The 16,450-nt window shown below is 42.9% G+C and overlaps 1 protein-coding gene across 1 annotated transcript in view; it reads left to right on the top strand.

The window, feature by feature from the left end:
- The first annotated feature begins 249 nt into the window (after positions 1–249).
- The window catches only part of LOC124117086, a 31,644-nt gene continuing 15,443 nt past the window's right edge, over positions 250–16,450 (top strand). The window contains exons 1-11 of the mRNA XM_048401470.1: positions 250–264; positions 497–561; positions 7,778–8,011; positions 8,785–9,018; positions 9,791–10,024; positions 10,795–11,028; positions 11,801–12,034; positions 12,807–13,040; positions 13,811–14,044; positions 14,817–15,050; positions 15,823–16,056. Of these exons, the coding sequence (XP_048257427.1) occupies positions 507–561; positions 7,778–8,011; positions 8,785–9,018; positions 9,791–10,024; positions 10,795–11,028; positions 11,801–12,034; positions 12,807–13,040; positions 13,811–14,044; positions 14,817–15,050; positions 15,823–16,056 (2,161 nt within the window). The 5' untranslated portion in view covers positions 250–264; positions 497–506. The remainder of the gene's footprint in view (positions 265–496; positions 562–7,777; positions 8,012–8,784; positions 9,019–9,790; positions 10,025–10,794; positions 11,029–11,800; positions 12,035–12,806; positions 13,041–13,810; positions 14,045–14,816; positions 15,051–15,822; positions 16,057–16,450) is intronic.

The raw sequence follows: 16,450 nt of genomic DNA, 5'->3' as shown, positions 1-16,450 counted from the left end.
CATCAGTTTTGAAAATGCACATCAAGTACCCCCTGCAACTTTCATCTGAACATAGAACAACAGTCAGGAAGAGGACCAGTCAGGTTGTTAAAAAAGAACAAAAGGACTAGAGGAATGGGTATGGATGTGTTTGTATTGAGAGTCTTATTCTTGGCTATCAGAGTTATGTCGCGTCCTCGGGGAGTGCCAATACCTGAAATATGCCTAGATAAGACAAGGGCACGTGATTCCGGTGTGTTTCGCTCTCACCGCCGCAGCTGACAGGTAGGGTACGTGGTTCACGCTTCTCAACACCTTGGTCTGTTGTAGTGTATGTGTGTTGAACTAGTCGTAAAGTATACCTTCCTCTGTATCAGCATTCTAGGAAATGTCATTTCGTCATGGAACTTAGAGAAAGCTCATTAAATAAATCTTCCTTGTAGAGATACAAGCTTGCGGCAGGACGTTTTGTAGATATAAATGGTGTTTCTAAGACATGCGAGTTTCTTTCACCTAGGCATTGTGACATGAGGCTGCTTCTACTTGCTGTGTGTATGGCCACGGCCTTGGCTGCTCCTCGTGGTAAGTTGGACCCCAGAACTGTCTACTGTATGACCATGTATTAAAATGGGCGTCGATGGCTTAAAAAACTACTTTCTCCTGAGGTCCAGATATAGCAGTCTTTGAAGCATGATGAATGTGGACAAATAACATGCTGTCAGCTGGTACCACTCTTCTGCAGCGTGTTCGTCTTATCTTTGACGAAGGTCATCATGCAGTTCTGAGAGAGGAAGCAATCGATTCATGCTCGTTTTAATAAGTCTTGGATATTGAAAACTTATTGAATGGTTATGTTAGCGCAGTCTGACCGCGCACGTGCACATCGTGACACAAGTCAAATGCAACGCGAGTTGTCAGCGCGACCAACAAATGAATATACGTATCTGACAGCCCACGTAAACTAAACTCCATGATAGTAATACTAACCCAAAGAAACGATGTAAACTGGAAGCTGAACAAAAGGTGATGGAGCGAAAGGTGAAGGTATCAAAACGAACCCATGAAGAGAGTCCTGTAGAAACACCATGCAAAGAGTACTGTAGCCACACTCTGTAGAGAGTCCTGTAGAAACACCATGCAGAGAGTCCTGTAGGCACTCTCTAAAGAGAGTCCTGTAGCCACACTGTAGAGAGTCCTGTAGGGATCACTATGCAGAGAGTCCTGTAAGGCACACCATGTTGCGAGTCCTGTAGCCACACTCTGTAGAGAGTCACGTAGGCACACCCTGTAGCGATGTAAACTGGAAGCTGAACAAAAGGTGATGGAGCGAAATGTGAAGGTATCAAAACGAACCCATGCAGAGGGTACTGTAGCCATACTCTATAGAGAGTCCTGTCGAAACACCATGTAGAGAGTCCTGTAAAATTACCATGTTGCGAGTCCTGTAGGCACATATTGTAGTGCGTCCTGTAGCCACACTGTAGAGAGTCCTTTAGGGAACACCATGCAGAGAGTCCTGTTGGCACACCATGTAGTGAGTCCTGGACGGACACCATGTAGCAAGTCCTGTAGCCACACTCTGTAGAGAGTCACGTAGGCACACCCTGTAGCCAGCCCTGTGGGAACATCCAATGGAGAGTCCTGTAGTGGACACCTTGAAGAGAGTCCTGTAGAAACACCATGTACAGTGTGCTGTAGGCACATCCTAAAGCGAGTCCTGCTGGCACACTCTGAAGAGAGTCCAGGAGGGACACCCTGTACAAAGTCATGATTCACCATGTAGACAGTCCTGAATGCACACTCTATAGAGTGTAGGCCCACTCTGAAGAGAGTCCTGTAGCCACACCCTGTAGAGAGTCCTGTAGACACACCATGTAGAGAGTCATGAAGGCACACCATGTAGACAGTCCTGAATGCACACTCTATAGAGAGTCTTGTAGCCCCACTCTGAAGAGAGTCCTGTAGCCACACCCTGTAGAGAGTCCTGTAGACACACCATGTAGAGAGTCATGAAGGCACACCATGTAGAGAGTCCTGTAGGCACACCATCAAGGGAGTACTGTAGGCAAACTCTTAAGAGAAATCTGTAGGCACACCATGTACAGAGTCCTGATGAAACACCATGTAGAGTCCTGTGGGCACACCCTGTAGAGAGTCCTGCAGAAACACCATGTAGAGAGTCCTGTAGGCACACTCTTAAGAGAAACCTGTAGGCACACTCTGAAGAGAGTCCTGTAGGCACACCACGTGGAGAGTCCTGTAGGCACACTCTTAAGAGAAACCTGTAGGAACACTATGCAAAGAGTCCTGTAGGCACACCATGTAGAGAGTCCTGTAGGCACACTCTGTTGAGAGTCATTTAGGCACATTCTGAAGAGAGTCCTGTAGGCACACTCTGTAGAGAGTTCTGTAGGCACAATCTGTAGAGAGTCCTGTAGGCACACTCTGAAGAGAGTCCTGTTGGCACACTCTTAAGAGAGTCCTGTAGGAACACCATGCAGAGAGTCCTGTGGGCACACCATGCAGAGAGTCATGTAGGCACACTCTGTAGAGAGTCCTTTAGGCACATTCTGAAGAGAGTCCTGTAGGCACACTCTGTAGAGTGTTCTGTAGGCAAAATCTGTAGAGAGTCCTGTATGCACACACTGTAGACAGTCCTGTCGGCACACCCTGTAGAGGGTCCTGTAGGCACACGGTGTAAAGAGCTCTGAAGGCACGACATGTAGAGAGTCCTGTAGGCACACCATGTAGAGAGTCATGTAGGCACACTCTGAAGAGAGTCATGTAGGCACACCATATAGAGAGTCATGTAGGCACACACTGTAGAGAGTCGTGTAGGTACACACCCTGTGGAGAGTCCTGTTGGTACACCATGTAGTGAGTCCTTGACGGACACCATGTAGCGAGTCCTGTAGCCACACCATGTAGTGAGTCCTGGACGGACACCATGCAGCCCTGTGGGAAGATCCAATGGAGAGTCCTGTAGTGGACAACTTGTAGAGAGTCCTGTAGAAACACCATGCACAGTGTGCTGTAGGCACACCCTAAAGCGAGTCCTGTTGGCACACTCTGAAGAGAGTCCAGGAGTAACACCCTGTACAGAGTCATGAAGGCACACCATGTAGACAGTCCTGAATGCACACTCTATAGAGCGTCTTGTAGGCACACTCTGAAGAGAGTCCTGTAGGCACACCCTGTAGAGAGTCCTGTAGGCACACCATGAAGGGAGTCCTGTAGGCACACCGTGAAGGGAGTACTGTAGGCAAACTCTTAAGAGAAATCTGTAGGCACACCATGTACAGAGTCCTGTAGAAACACCATGTAGAGTCATGTGGGCACATCCTGTAGAGAGTCCTGAAGGCACACCCTGTAGAGTATTCTGTGGGCACAATCTGTAGAGAGTCCCGTAGGAACACTCTGAAGTGAAACCTGTAGGCACACTCTGAAGAGAGTCCTGTTGGCACACTCTGAAGAGAGTCCTGTAGGCACACCATGTAGAGAGTCCTGTAGGCACACTCTGTTCAGAGTCCTTTAGGCACATTCTGAAGAGAGTCCTGTAGGCACACTCTGTAGATAGTTCTGTGGGCACAATCTGTAGAGAGTCCTGTAGGCACACTCTGAAGAGAGTCCTGTTGGCATACTCTTAAGAAAGTCCTGTAGGAACACCGTGCAGAGAGTCCTGTGGGCACACCATGCAGAGAGTTCTGTAGGCACACTCTGTAGAGAGTCCTTTAGGCACATTCTGAAGAGAGTCCTGTAGGCACACTCTGTAGAGTGTTCTGTAGGCACAATCTGTAGAGAGTCCTGTAGCCACACTCTGTAGAGAGTCACGTAGGCACACCCTGTAGCCAGCCCTGTGGGAACATCCAATGGAGAGTCCAGTAGGGACACCTTGTAGAGAGTCCTGTAGAAACACAATGCACAGTGTGCTGTAGGCACACCCTAAAGCGAGTCCTGTTGGCACACTCTGAAGAGAGTCCAGGAGGGACACCCTGTACAGAGTCATGAAGGCACACCATGTAGACAGTCCTGAATGCACACTCTATAGAGCGTCTTGTAGGCACACTCTGAAGAGAGTCCTGTAGGCACACCCTGTAGAGAGTCCTGTAGGCACACCATGAAGGGAGTCCTGTAGGCACACCGTGAAGGGAGTACTGTAGGCAAACTCTTAAGAGAAATCTGTAGGCACACCATGTACAGAGTCCTGTAGAAACACCATGTAGAGTCATGTGGGCACATCCTGTAGAGAGTCCTGAAGGCACACCCTGTAGAGTATTCTGTGGGCACAATCTGTAGAGAGTCCTGTAGGAACACTCTGAAGTGAAACCTGTAGGCACACTCTGAAGAGAGTCCTGTAGGCACACCATGTAGAGAGTCCTGTAGGCACACTCTGTTCAGAGTCCTTTAGGCACATTCTGAAGAGAGTCCTGTAGGCACACTCTGTAGATAGTTATGTGGGCACAATCTGTAGAAAGTCCTGTAGGCACACTCTGAAGAGAGTCCTGTTGGCACACTCTTAAGATAGTTCTGTGGGCACAATCTGTAGAGTGTCCTGTAGGCACACTCTGAAGAGAGTCCTGTAGGCACACAATGTAGAGAGTCCTTTAGGCACATTCTGAAGAGAGTCCTGTAGGCACACTCTGTAGAGTGTTCTGTAGGCACAATCTGTAGAGAGTCCTGTAGCCACACTCTGTAGAGAGTCACGTAGGCACACCCTGTAGCCAGCCCTGTGGGAACATCCAATGGAGAGTCCTGTAGGGACACCTTGTAGAGAGTCCTGTAGAAACACAATGCACAGTGTGCTGTAGGCACACCCTAAAGCGAGTCCTGTTGGCACACTCTGAAGAGAGTCCAGGAGGGACACCCTGTACAGAGTCATGAAGGCACACCATGTAGACAGTCCTGAATGCACACTCTATAGAGCGTCTTGTAGGCACACTCTGAAGAGAGTCCTGTAGGCACACCCTGTAGAGAGTCCTGTAGGCACACCATGAAGGGAGTCCTGTAGGCACACCGTGAAGGGAGTACTGTAGGCAAACTCTTAAGAGAAATCTGTAGGCACACCATGTACAGAGTCCTGTAGAAACACCATGTAGAGTCATGTGGGCACATCCTGTAGAGAGTCCTGAAGGCACACCCTGTAGAGTATTCTGTGGGCACAATCTGTAGAGAGTCCTGTAGGAACACTCTGAAGTGAAACCTGTAGGCACACTCTGAAGAGAGTCCTGTTGGCACACTCTGAAGAGAGTCCTGTAGGCACACCATGTAGAGAGTCCTGTAGGCACACTCTGTTCAGAGTCCTTTAGGCACATTCTGAAGAGAGTCCTGTAGGCACACTCTGTTGATAGTTATGTGGGCACAATCTGTAGAAAGTCCTGTAGGCACACTCTGAAGAGAGTCCTGTTGGCACACTCTTAAGATAGTTCTGTGGGCACAATCTGTAGAGTGTCCTGTAGGCACACTCTGAAGAGAGTCCTGTAGGCACACCATGTAGAGAGTCCTGTAGGCACACTCTGTTCAGAGTCCTTTAGGCACATTCTGAAGAGAGTCCTGTAGGCACACTCTGAAGAGAGTTCTGTTGGCACACTCTTAAGAAAGTCCTGTAGGAACACCATGCAGAGAGTCCTGTGGGCACACCATGCAGAGAGTTCTGTAGGCACACTATGTAGAGAGTCCTTTAGGCACATTCTGAAGAGAGTCCTGTAGGCACACTCTGTAGAGTGTTCTTTAGGCACACTCTGTAGAGAGACCTGTATGCACACACTGTAGACAGTCCTGTAGGCACACCCTGTAGAGGGTCCTGTAGGCACACGGTGTTAATAGCTCTGAAGGCACGACATGTAGAGAGTCCTGTAGGCACACCCTGTAGAGAGTCCTGAAGGCACACCCTGTAGAGTATTCTGTGGGCACAATCTGTAGAGAGTCCTGTAGGAACACTCTGAATAGAGTCTTGTTGGCACACTCTGAAGAGAGTCCTGTAGGAACACCATGTGGAGAGTCCTGTAGGCACACTATGTGGAGAGTCCTGTAGGCACACTCTCAAGAGATTCCTGTTGGCACACTATGTAGAGAGTCCTGTAGGCACACTCTGAAGAGAGTCCTGTTGGCACACTATGTAGAGAGATCTGTAGGTACACTCTGAAGAGAGTCCTGTTGGCACACTCTGAAGAGAGTCCTGTAGGCACAGCATGTGGAGAGTCCTTTGGGCACACTCTGTAGAGAGTCCTTTAGGCACATTCTGAAGAGAGTCCTGTAGGCACACTCTGAAGAGTGTTCTGTAGGCATAATCTGTAGAGAGTCCTGTATGCACACACTGTAGACAGTCCTGTAGGCACACCCTGTAGAGGGTCCTGTAGGCACACTCTGAAGAGAGTCCTGTTGGCACACAATGTAGAGAGTCCTGTAGGCACACTCTGAAGAGAGTCCTGTTGGCACACTCTTAAGATAGTTCTGTGGGCACAATCTGTAGAGTGTCCTGTAGGCACACTTTGAAGAGAGTCCTGTAGGCACAACATGTAGAGAGTCCTGTAGGCACACTCTGTTCAGAGTCCTTTAGGCACATTCTGTAGATAGTTCTGTGGGCACAATCTGTGGAGAGTCCTGTAGGCACACTCTGAAGAGAGTCCTGTTGGCACACTCTTAAGAAAGTCCTGTAGGAACACCATGCAGAGAGTCCTGTGGGCACACCATGCAGAGAGTTCTGTAGGCACACTATGTAGAGAGTCCTTTAGGCACATTCTGAAGAGAGTCCTGTAGGCACAGCATGTGGAGAGTCCTTTGGGCACACTCTGTAGAGAGTCCTTTAGGCACATTCTGAAGAGAGTCCTGTAGGCACACTCTGAAGAGTGTTCTGTAGGCATAATCTGTAGAGAGTCCTGTAGGCACACTCTGAAGAGAGTCCTGTAGGCACACCCTGTAGAGTGTTCTGTAGGCATAATCTGTAGAGAGTCCTGTAGGCACACTCTGAAGAGAGTCCTGTAGGCACACCCTGTAGAGAGTTCTGTATGCACACACTGTAGACAGTCATGTAGGCACACCCTGTAGAGAGTCCTGTAGGCAGATCATATGGGGAGTCCTGTAGGCACACGGTGTAATGAGATCTGAAGGCACGACATGTAGAGAGTCATGTAGGCACACACCCTATGGAGAGTCATGCAGGCACACCCTGAAGTTCGGAAGGCACGACATGTTGAGAGTCCTGTAGGAGCACCATTTAGCGAGTCCTGTAGGAGCACCATTTAGCGAGTCCCGTAGGAGTACCAATCAGCGAGTCCTGTAGGAGCACCATTTAGCGAGTCCTGAAGGAGCACCATGTAGAGAGTCATGTAGATACGTTTATTGCATTCCTGTGTTTCATGTTTTAATTGAGGTTTGTTTTCACACAATAATTGGCCGAAGTTGATTTTCATTCTTGTTATGGTCAATTAAGAGTCAGGCCTCTATAAATGTACATCCTTTTATACTTGTAAACGGTATTTTGGTCGTATTGTGAATACACCTGAAGACACTAATATACAATGGAACCTCATAAGGACGAGCCCCGTTCATCTGAAAAAGGCCCGCGATCTATTTGTTTTCTGTTGGGAAGCTTAATATATGTAGAACAAGGGACGGCACTACTTACCAGTGATTCGTTAATACGGAATTGTTCTATCAGAACGATCTTATTTGTTGCAGAACCGTCTGAATGTACATGATGATACTGCATACATTTCAAAATTAGGTTTGTTTTCGGCAAAACATATGTAGAAACAGGCAAATTAATAAATATTTAAAAGTCCATTAATCATCGACACAGGTCGTCGTGGTCTGATGGACTTCCTGTCTGGTGCTACCAATGGTACCGAGCTCGGAACAGCTTTCAAAGTCATCAATGCTTTTGGCAAAGTCAGCCAGTTCATAGATGATCTGAAGAATCTTGCCCCAGATGCACATAAGGCCTTGAACAGCAGCATCAGTGACATTAAGGGCAGCATTAACGGCATCATCAGTGAAATCACCAGCTCGCTCATGAGTGGTGGTGCTCAGAAAAGTAAATTAATTATTTTGTATCTTTTCTGAAACTGACCTGTTGACTGAATATTTCTTGTGAGATCACAGTGATGGTAAGTGCCCAGTTAAGGAGCACACGTTGTCTAAAATTGATTTTTCACGAAAAGAGGGCTATTCGGTTTGAAACGCTTAGCAACACACATGACGAAGAACGTTTTTAATTGAGGTTTGTTTTCACACATTAATTGGCCTAAGTTGATTTTCATTCTTGTTATGGTCAACTTAACAGAGACAGGCCTCTATAAATGTACATCCTTTTATACTGGTAAACAGGATTTAGGTTATATTGAGAATACACCTGAACATACTTTTATTGCATTCCTATGTTTCATTCCAGAAGCAAGAAATGTATATGACTTGGAATCAAATCCTGAACCGTCATTGCTGATTAATAATTACACAGTTCGAATCATTCATATTGTGGTAAACAATGCTGATATTTATTATTAGATGGATATTATGCATGGAAATACAATGGAACCTCATAAGTACGAGCCACGTTAAACTAAAAAAACCCCGCGATCTATGTTTTCTGTTGGGAAGCTTAATATATGTAGAACAAGGGACGGCACTACTTACCAGTCATTCGTTGATACGGAATTGTTCTATCAGAACGATCTTATTTGTTGCAGAACCGTCTGAATGTACATGATGATACTGCATACATTTCAAAATTAGGTTTGTTTTCGGAAAAACATATGTAGAAACAGGCAAATTAATAAATATTTAAAAGTCCATTAATCATCGACACAGGTCGTCGTGGTCTGATGGACTTACTGTCTGGTGCCACCAATGGTACCGAGCTCGGAACAGCTTTCAAAGTCATCAATGCTTTTGGCAAAGTCAGCCAGTTCATAGATGATCTGAAGAATCTTGCCCCAGATGCACATAAGGCCTTGAACAGCAGCATCAGCGACATTAAGGGCAGCATGAACGGCATCATCAGTGAAATCACCAGCTCGCTCATGAGTGGTGGGGCTCAGAAAAGTAAATTAATTATTTTGTATCTTTTCTGAAACTGACCTGTTGACTGAATATTTCTTGTGAGATCACAGTGATGGTAAGTGCCCAGTTAAGGAGCACACGTTGTCTAAAATTGATTTTTCACGAAAAGAGGGCTATTCGGTTTGAAACGCTTGGCAACACACATGACGAAGAACGTTTTTAATTGAGGTTTGTTTTCACACATTAATTGGCCTAAGTTGATTTTCATTCTTGTTATGGTCAACTAAACAGAGACAGGCCTCTATAAATGTACATCCTTTTATACTGGTAAACAGCATTTAGGTTATATTGAGAATACACCTGAACATACTTTTATTGCATTCCTGTGTTTCATTCCAGAAGCAAGAAATGTATATGACTTGGAATCAAATCCTGAACCGTCATTGCTGATTAATAATTACACAGTTCGAATCATTCATATTGTGGTAAACAATGCTGATATTTATTATTGGGTGGATATTATGCACGGAAATACAATGGAACCTCATAAGTACGAGCCCCGTTAATCTAAAAAAAACCGCGATCTATGTTTTCTGTTGGGAAGCTTAATATATGTAGAACAAGGGACGGCACTACTTACCAGTCATTCGTTGATACGGAATTGTTCTATCAGAACGATCTTACTTGTTGCAGAACCGTCTGAATGTACATGATGATACTGCATACATTTCAAAATTAGGTTTGTTTTCGGCAAAACATATGTAGAAACAGGCAAATTAATAAATATTTAAAAGTCCATTAATCATCGCCACAGGTCGACGTGGTCTGATGGACTTCCTGTCTGGTGCCACCAATGGTACCGAGCTCGGAACAGCTTTCAAAGTCATCAATGCTTTTGGCAAAGTCAGCCAGTTCATAGATGATCTGAAGAATCTTGCCCCAGATGCACACAAGGCCTTGAACAGCAGCATCAGCGACATTAAGGGCAGCATGAACGGCATCATCAGTGAAATCACCAGCTCGCTCATGAGTGGTGGGGCTCAGAAAAGTAAATTATTTATATTGTACTTTTCTGAAACTGACCTGTTGACTGAATATTTCTTGTGAGATCACAGTGATGGTAAGTGCCCAGTTAAGGAGCACACGCTGTCTAAAATTGATTTTTCACGAAAAGAGGGCTTTTCGGTTTGAAACGCTTGGCAACACACTTGACGAAGAACGTTTTTAATTGAGGTTTGTTTTCACACATTAATTGGCATAAGTTGATTTTCATTCTTGTTATGGTCAACTAAACAGAGACAGGCCTCTATAAACGTACATCCTTTTATACTGGTAAACAGCATTTAGGTTATATTGAGAATACACCTGAACATACTTTTATTGCATTCCTGTGTTTCATTCCAGAAGCAAGATATGTATATGACTTGGAATCAAATCCTGAACCGTCATTGCTGATTAATAATTACACAGTACAAATTATTCATATTGTGGTAAACAATGCTGATATTTATTATTGGGTGGATATTATGCACGGAAATACAATGGAACCTCATAAGTACGAGCCACGTTAAGCTAAAAAAACCGCGATCTATGTTTTCTGTTGGGAAGCTTAATATATGTAGAACAAGGGACGGCACTACTTACCAGTGATTCGTTGATACGGAATTGTTCTATCAGAACGATCTTACTTGTTGCAGAACCGTCTGAATGTACATGATTATACTGCATACATTTCAAAATTAGGTTTGTTTTCGGCAAAACATATGTAGAAACAGGCAAATTAATAAATATTTAAAAGTCCATTAATCATCGACACAGGTCGTCGTGGTCTGATGGACTTCCTGTCTGGTGCCACCAATGGTACCGAGCTCGGAACAGCTTTCAAAGTCATCAATGCTTTTGGCAAAGTCAGCCAGTTCATAGATGATCTGAAGAATCTTGCCCCAGATGCACATAAGGCCTTGAACAGCAGCATCAGCGACATTAAGGGCAGCATGAACGGCATCATCAGTGAAATCACCAGCTCGCTCATGAGTGGTGGGGCTCAGAAAAGTAAATTATTTATATTGTACTTTTCTGAAACTGACCTGTTGACTGAATATTTCTTGTGAGATCACAGTGATGGTAAGTGCCCAGTTAAGGAGGACACGTTGTCTAAAATTGATTTTTCTCGAAAAGAGGGCTATTCGGTTTGAAACGCTTAGCAACACACATGACGAAGAACGTTTTTAATTGAGGTTTGTTTTCACACATTAATTGGCCTAAGTTGATTTTCATTCTTGTTATGGTCAACTTAACAGAGACAGGCCTCTATAAATGTACATCCTTTTATACTGGTAAACAGCATTTAGGTTATATTGAGAATACACCTGAAGATACTTTTATTGCATTCCTATGTTTCATTCCAGAAGCAAGAAATGTATATGACTTGGAATCAAATCCTGAACCGTCATTGCTGATTAATAATTACACAGTTCGAATCATTCATATTGTGGTGAACAATGCTGATACATATTATTAGATGGATATTATGCATGGAAATACAATGGAACCTCATAAGTACGAGCCACGTTAAACTAAAAAAAAACCTCGATCTATGTTTTCTGTTGGGAAGCTTAATATATGTAGAACAAGGGACGGCACTACTTACCAGTCATTCGTTGATACGGAATTGTTCTATCAGAACGATCTTATTTGTTGCAGAACCGTCTGAATGTACATGATGATACTGCATACATTTCAAAATTAGGTTTGTTTTCGGCAAAACATATGTAGAAACAGGCAAATTAATAAATATTTAAAAGTCCATTAATCATCGACACAGGTCGACGTGGTCTGATGGACTTCCTGTCTGGTGCCACCAATGGTACCGAGCTCGGAACAGCTTTCAAAGTCATCAATGCTTTTGGCAAAGTCAGCCAGTTCATAGATGATCTGAAGAATCTTGCCCCAGATGCACATAAGGCCTTGAACAGCAGCATCAGCGACATTAAGGGCAGCATGAACGGCATCATCAGTGAAATCACCAGCTCGCTCATGAGTGGTGGTGCTCAGAAAAGTAAATTAATTATTTTGTATCTTTTCTGAAACTGACCTGTTGACTGAATATTTCTTGTGAGATCACAGTGATGGTAAGTGCCCAGTTAAGGAGGACACGTTGTCTAAAATTGATTTTTCACGAAAAGAGGGCTATTCGGTTTGAAACGCTTGGCAACACACTTGACGAAGAACGTTTTTAATTGAGGTTTGTTTTCAAACATTAATTGGCCTAAGTTGATTTTCATTCTTGTTATGGTCAACTAAACAGAGACAGGCCTCTATAAATGTACATCCTTTTATACTGGTAAACGGCATTTAGGTTATATTGAGAATACACCTGAAGATACTTTTATTGCATTCCTATGTTTCATTCCAGAAGCAAGAAATGTATATGACTTGGAATCAAATCCTGAACCGTCATTGCTGATTAATAATTACACAGTTCGAATCATTCATATTGTGGTAAACAATGCTGATATTTATTATTAGATGGATATTATGCATGGAAATACAATGGAACCTCATAAGTACGAGCCACGTTAAGCTAAAAAAACCCGCGATCTATGTTTTCTGTTGGGAAGCTTAATATATGTAGAACAAGGGACGGCACTACTTACCAGTGATTCGTTGATACGGAATTGTTCTATCAGAACGATCTTATTTGTTGCAGAAGCGTCTGAATGTACATGATGATACTGCATACATTTCAAAATTAGGTTTGTTTTCGCCAAAACATATGTAGAAACAGGCAAATTAATAAATATTTAAAAGTCCATTAATCATCGACAAAGGTCGTCGTGGTCTGATGGACTTCCTGTCTGGTGCCACCAATGGTACCGAGCTCGGAACAGCTTTCAAAGTCATCAATGCTTTTGGCAAAGTCAGCCAGTTCATAGATGATCTGAAGAATCTTGCCCCAGATGCACATAAGGCCTTGAACAGCAGCATCAGCGACATTAAGGGCAGCATGAACGGCATCATCAGTGAAATCACCAGCTCGCTCATGAGTGGTGGGGCTCAGAAAAGTAAATTATTTATATTGTACTTTTCTGAAACTGACCTGTTGACTGAATATTTCTTGTGAGATCACAGTGATGGTAAGTGCCCAGTTAAGGAGCACACGCTGTCTAAAATTGATTTTTCACGAAAAGAGGGCTTTTCGGTTTGAAACGCTTGGCAACACACTTGACGAAGAACGTTTTTAATTGAGGTTTGTTTTCACACATTAATTGGCCTAAGTTGATTTTCATTCTTGTTATGGTCAACTAAACAGAGACAGGCCTCTATAAACGTACATCCTTTTATACTGGTAAACAGCATTTAGGTTATATTGAGAATACACCTGAACATACTTTTATTGCATTCCTGTGTTTCATTCCAGAAGCAAGATATGTATATGACTTGGAATCAAATCCTGAACCGTCATTGCTGATTAATAATTACACAGTACAAATTATTCATATTGTGGTAAACAATGCTGATATTTATTATTGGGTGGATATTATGCACGGAAATACAATGGAACCTCATAAGTACGAGCCACGTTAAGCTAAAAAAACCGCGATCTATGTTTTCTGTTGGGAAGCTTAATATATGTAGAACAAGGGACGGCACTACTTACCAGTGATTCGTTGATACGGAATTGTTCTATCAGAACGATCTTACTTGTTGCAGAACCGTCTGAATGTACATGATTATACTGCATACATTTCAAAATTAGGTTTGTTTTCGGCAAAACATATGTAGAAACAGGCAAATTAATAAATATTTAAAAGTCCATTAATCATCGACACAGGTCGTCGTGGTCTGATGGACTTCCTGTCTGGTGCCACCAATGGTACCGAGCTCGGAACAGCTTTCAAAGTCATCAATGCTTTTGGCAAAGTCAGCCAGTTCATAGATGATCTGAAGAATCTTGCCCCAGATGCACATAAGGCCTTGAACAGCAGCATCAGCGACATTAAGGGCAGCATGAACGGCATCATCAGTGAAATCACCAGCTCGCTCATGAGTGGTGGGGCTCAGAAAAGTAAATTATTTATATTGTACTTTTCTGAAACTGACCTGTTGACTGAATATTTCTTGTGAGATCACAGTGATGGTAAGTGCCCAGTTAAGGAGGACACGTTGTCTAAAATTGATTTTTCTCGAAAAGAGGGCTATTCGGTTTGAAACGCTTAGCAACACACATGACGAAGAACGTTTTTAATTGAGGTTTGTTTTCACACATTAATTGGCCTAAGTTGATTTTCATTCTTGTTATGGTCAACTTAACAGAGACAGGCCTCTATAAATGTACATCCTTTTATACTGGTAAACAGCATTTAGGTTATATTGAGAATACACCTGAAGATACTTTTATTGCATTCCTATGTTTCATTCCAGAAGCAAGAAATGTATATGACTTGGAATCAAATCCTGAACCGTCATTGCTGATTAATAATTACACAGTTCGAATCATTCATATTGTGGTGAACAATGCTGATACATATTATTAGATGGATATTATGCATGGAAATACAATGGAACCTCATAAGTACGAGCCACGTTAAACTAAAAAAAAACCTCGATCTATGTTTTCTGTTGGGAAGCTTAATATATGTAGAACAAGGGACGGCACTACTTACCAGTCATTCGTTGATACGGAATTGTTCTATCAGAACGATCTTATTTGTTGCAGAACCGTCTGAATGTACATGATGATACTGCATACATTTCAAAATTAGGTTTGTTTTCGGCAAAACATATGTAGAAACAGGCAAATTAATAAATATTTAAAAGTCCATTAATCATCGACACAGGTCGACGTGGTCTGATGGACTTCCTGTCTGGTGCCACCAATGGTACCGAGCTCGGAACAGCTTTCAAAGTCATCAATGCTTTTGGCAAAGTCAGCCAGTTCATAGATGATCTGAAGAATCTTGCCCCAGATGCACATAAGGCCTTGAACAGCAGCATCAGCGACATTAAGGGCAGCATGAACGGCATCATCAGTGAAATCACCAGCTCGCTCATGAGTGGTGGTGCTCAGAAAAGTAAATTAATTATTTTGTATCTTTTCTGAAACTGACCTGTTGACTGAATATTTCTTGTGAGATCACAGTGATGGTAAGTGCCCAGTTAAGGAGGACACGTTGTCTAAAATTGATTTTTCACGAAAAGAGGGCTATTCGGTTTGAAACGCTTGGCAACACACTTGACGAAGAACGTTTTTAATTGAGGTTTGTTTTCAAACATTAATTGGCCTAAGTTGATTTTCATTCTTGTTATGGTCAACTAAACAGAGACAGGCCTCTATAAATGTACATCCTTTTATACTGGTAAACGGCATTTAGGTTATATTGAGAATACACCTGAAGATACTTTTATTGCATTCCTATGTTTCATTCCAGAAGCAAGAAATGTATATGACTTGGAATCAAATCCTGAACCGTCATTGCTGATTAATAATTACACAGTTCGAATCATTCATATTGTGGTAAACAATGCTGATATTTATTATTAGATGGATATTATGCATGGAAATACAATGGAACCTCATAAGTACGAGCCACGTTAAGCTAAAAAAACCCGCGATCTATGTTTTCTGTTGGGAAGCTTAATATATGTAGAACAAGGGACGGCACTACTTACCAGTGATTCGTTGATACGGAATTGTTCTATCAGAACGATCTTATTTGTTGCAGAAGCGTCTGAATGTACATGATGATACTGCATACATTTCAAAATTAGGTTTGTTTTCGCCAAAACATATGTAGAAACAGGCAAATTAATAAATATTTAAAAGTCCATTAATCATCGACAAAGGTCGTCGTGGTCTGATGGACTTCCTGTCTGGTGCCACCAATGGTACCGAGCTCGGAACAGCTTTCAAAGTCATCAATGCTTTTGGCAAAGTCAGCCAGTTCATAGATGATCTGAAGAATCTTGCCCCAGATGCACATAAGGCCTTGAACAGCAGCATCAGCGACATTAAGGGCAGCATGAACGGCATCATCAGTGAAATCACCAGCTCGCTCATGAGTGGTGGGGCTCAGAAAAGTAAATTAATTATTTTGTATCTTTTCTGAAACTGACCTGTTGACTGAATATTTCTTGTGAGATCACAGTGATGGTAAGTGCCCAGTTAAGGAGGACACGTTGTCTAAAATCGATTTTTCACGAAAAGAGGGCTATTCGGTTTGAAACGCTTGGCAACACACATGACGAAGAACGTTTTTAATTGAGGTTTGTTTTCACACATTAATTGGCCTAAGTTGATTTTCATTCTTGTTATGGTCAACTAAACAGAGACAGGCCTCTATAAATGTACATCCTTTTATACTGGTAAACAGCATTTAGGTTATATTGAGAATACACCTGAACATACTTTTATTGCATTCCTGTGTTTCATTCCAGAAGCAAGAAATGTATATGACTTGGAATCAAATCCTGA

The sequence above is a fragment of the Haliotis rufescens genome, unplaced genomic scaffold (assembly GCF_023055435.1).
Source record: "Haliotis rufescens isolate VD_foot unplaced genomic scaffold, xgHalRufe1.0.p SCAF_22, whole genome shotgun sequence".
Taxonomy (NCBI): Eukaryota; Metazoa; Mollusca; class Gastropoda; order Lepetellida; family Haliotidae; genus Haliotis; species Haliotis rufescens.
The sequence above is the reverse complement of the archived record's forward strand: the minus strand, read 5'-3'. Positions and strand labels throughout refer to the sequence as shown.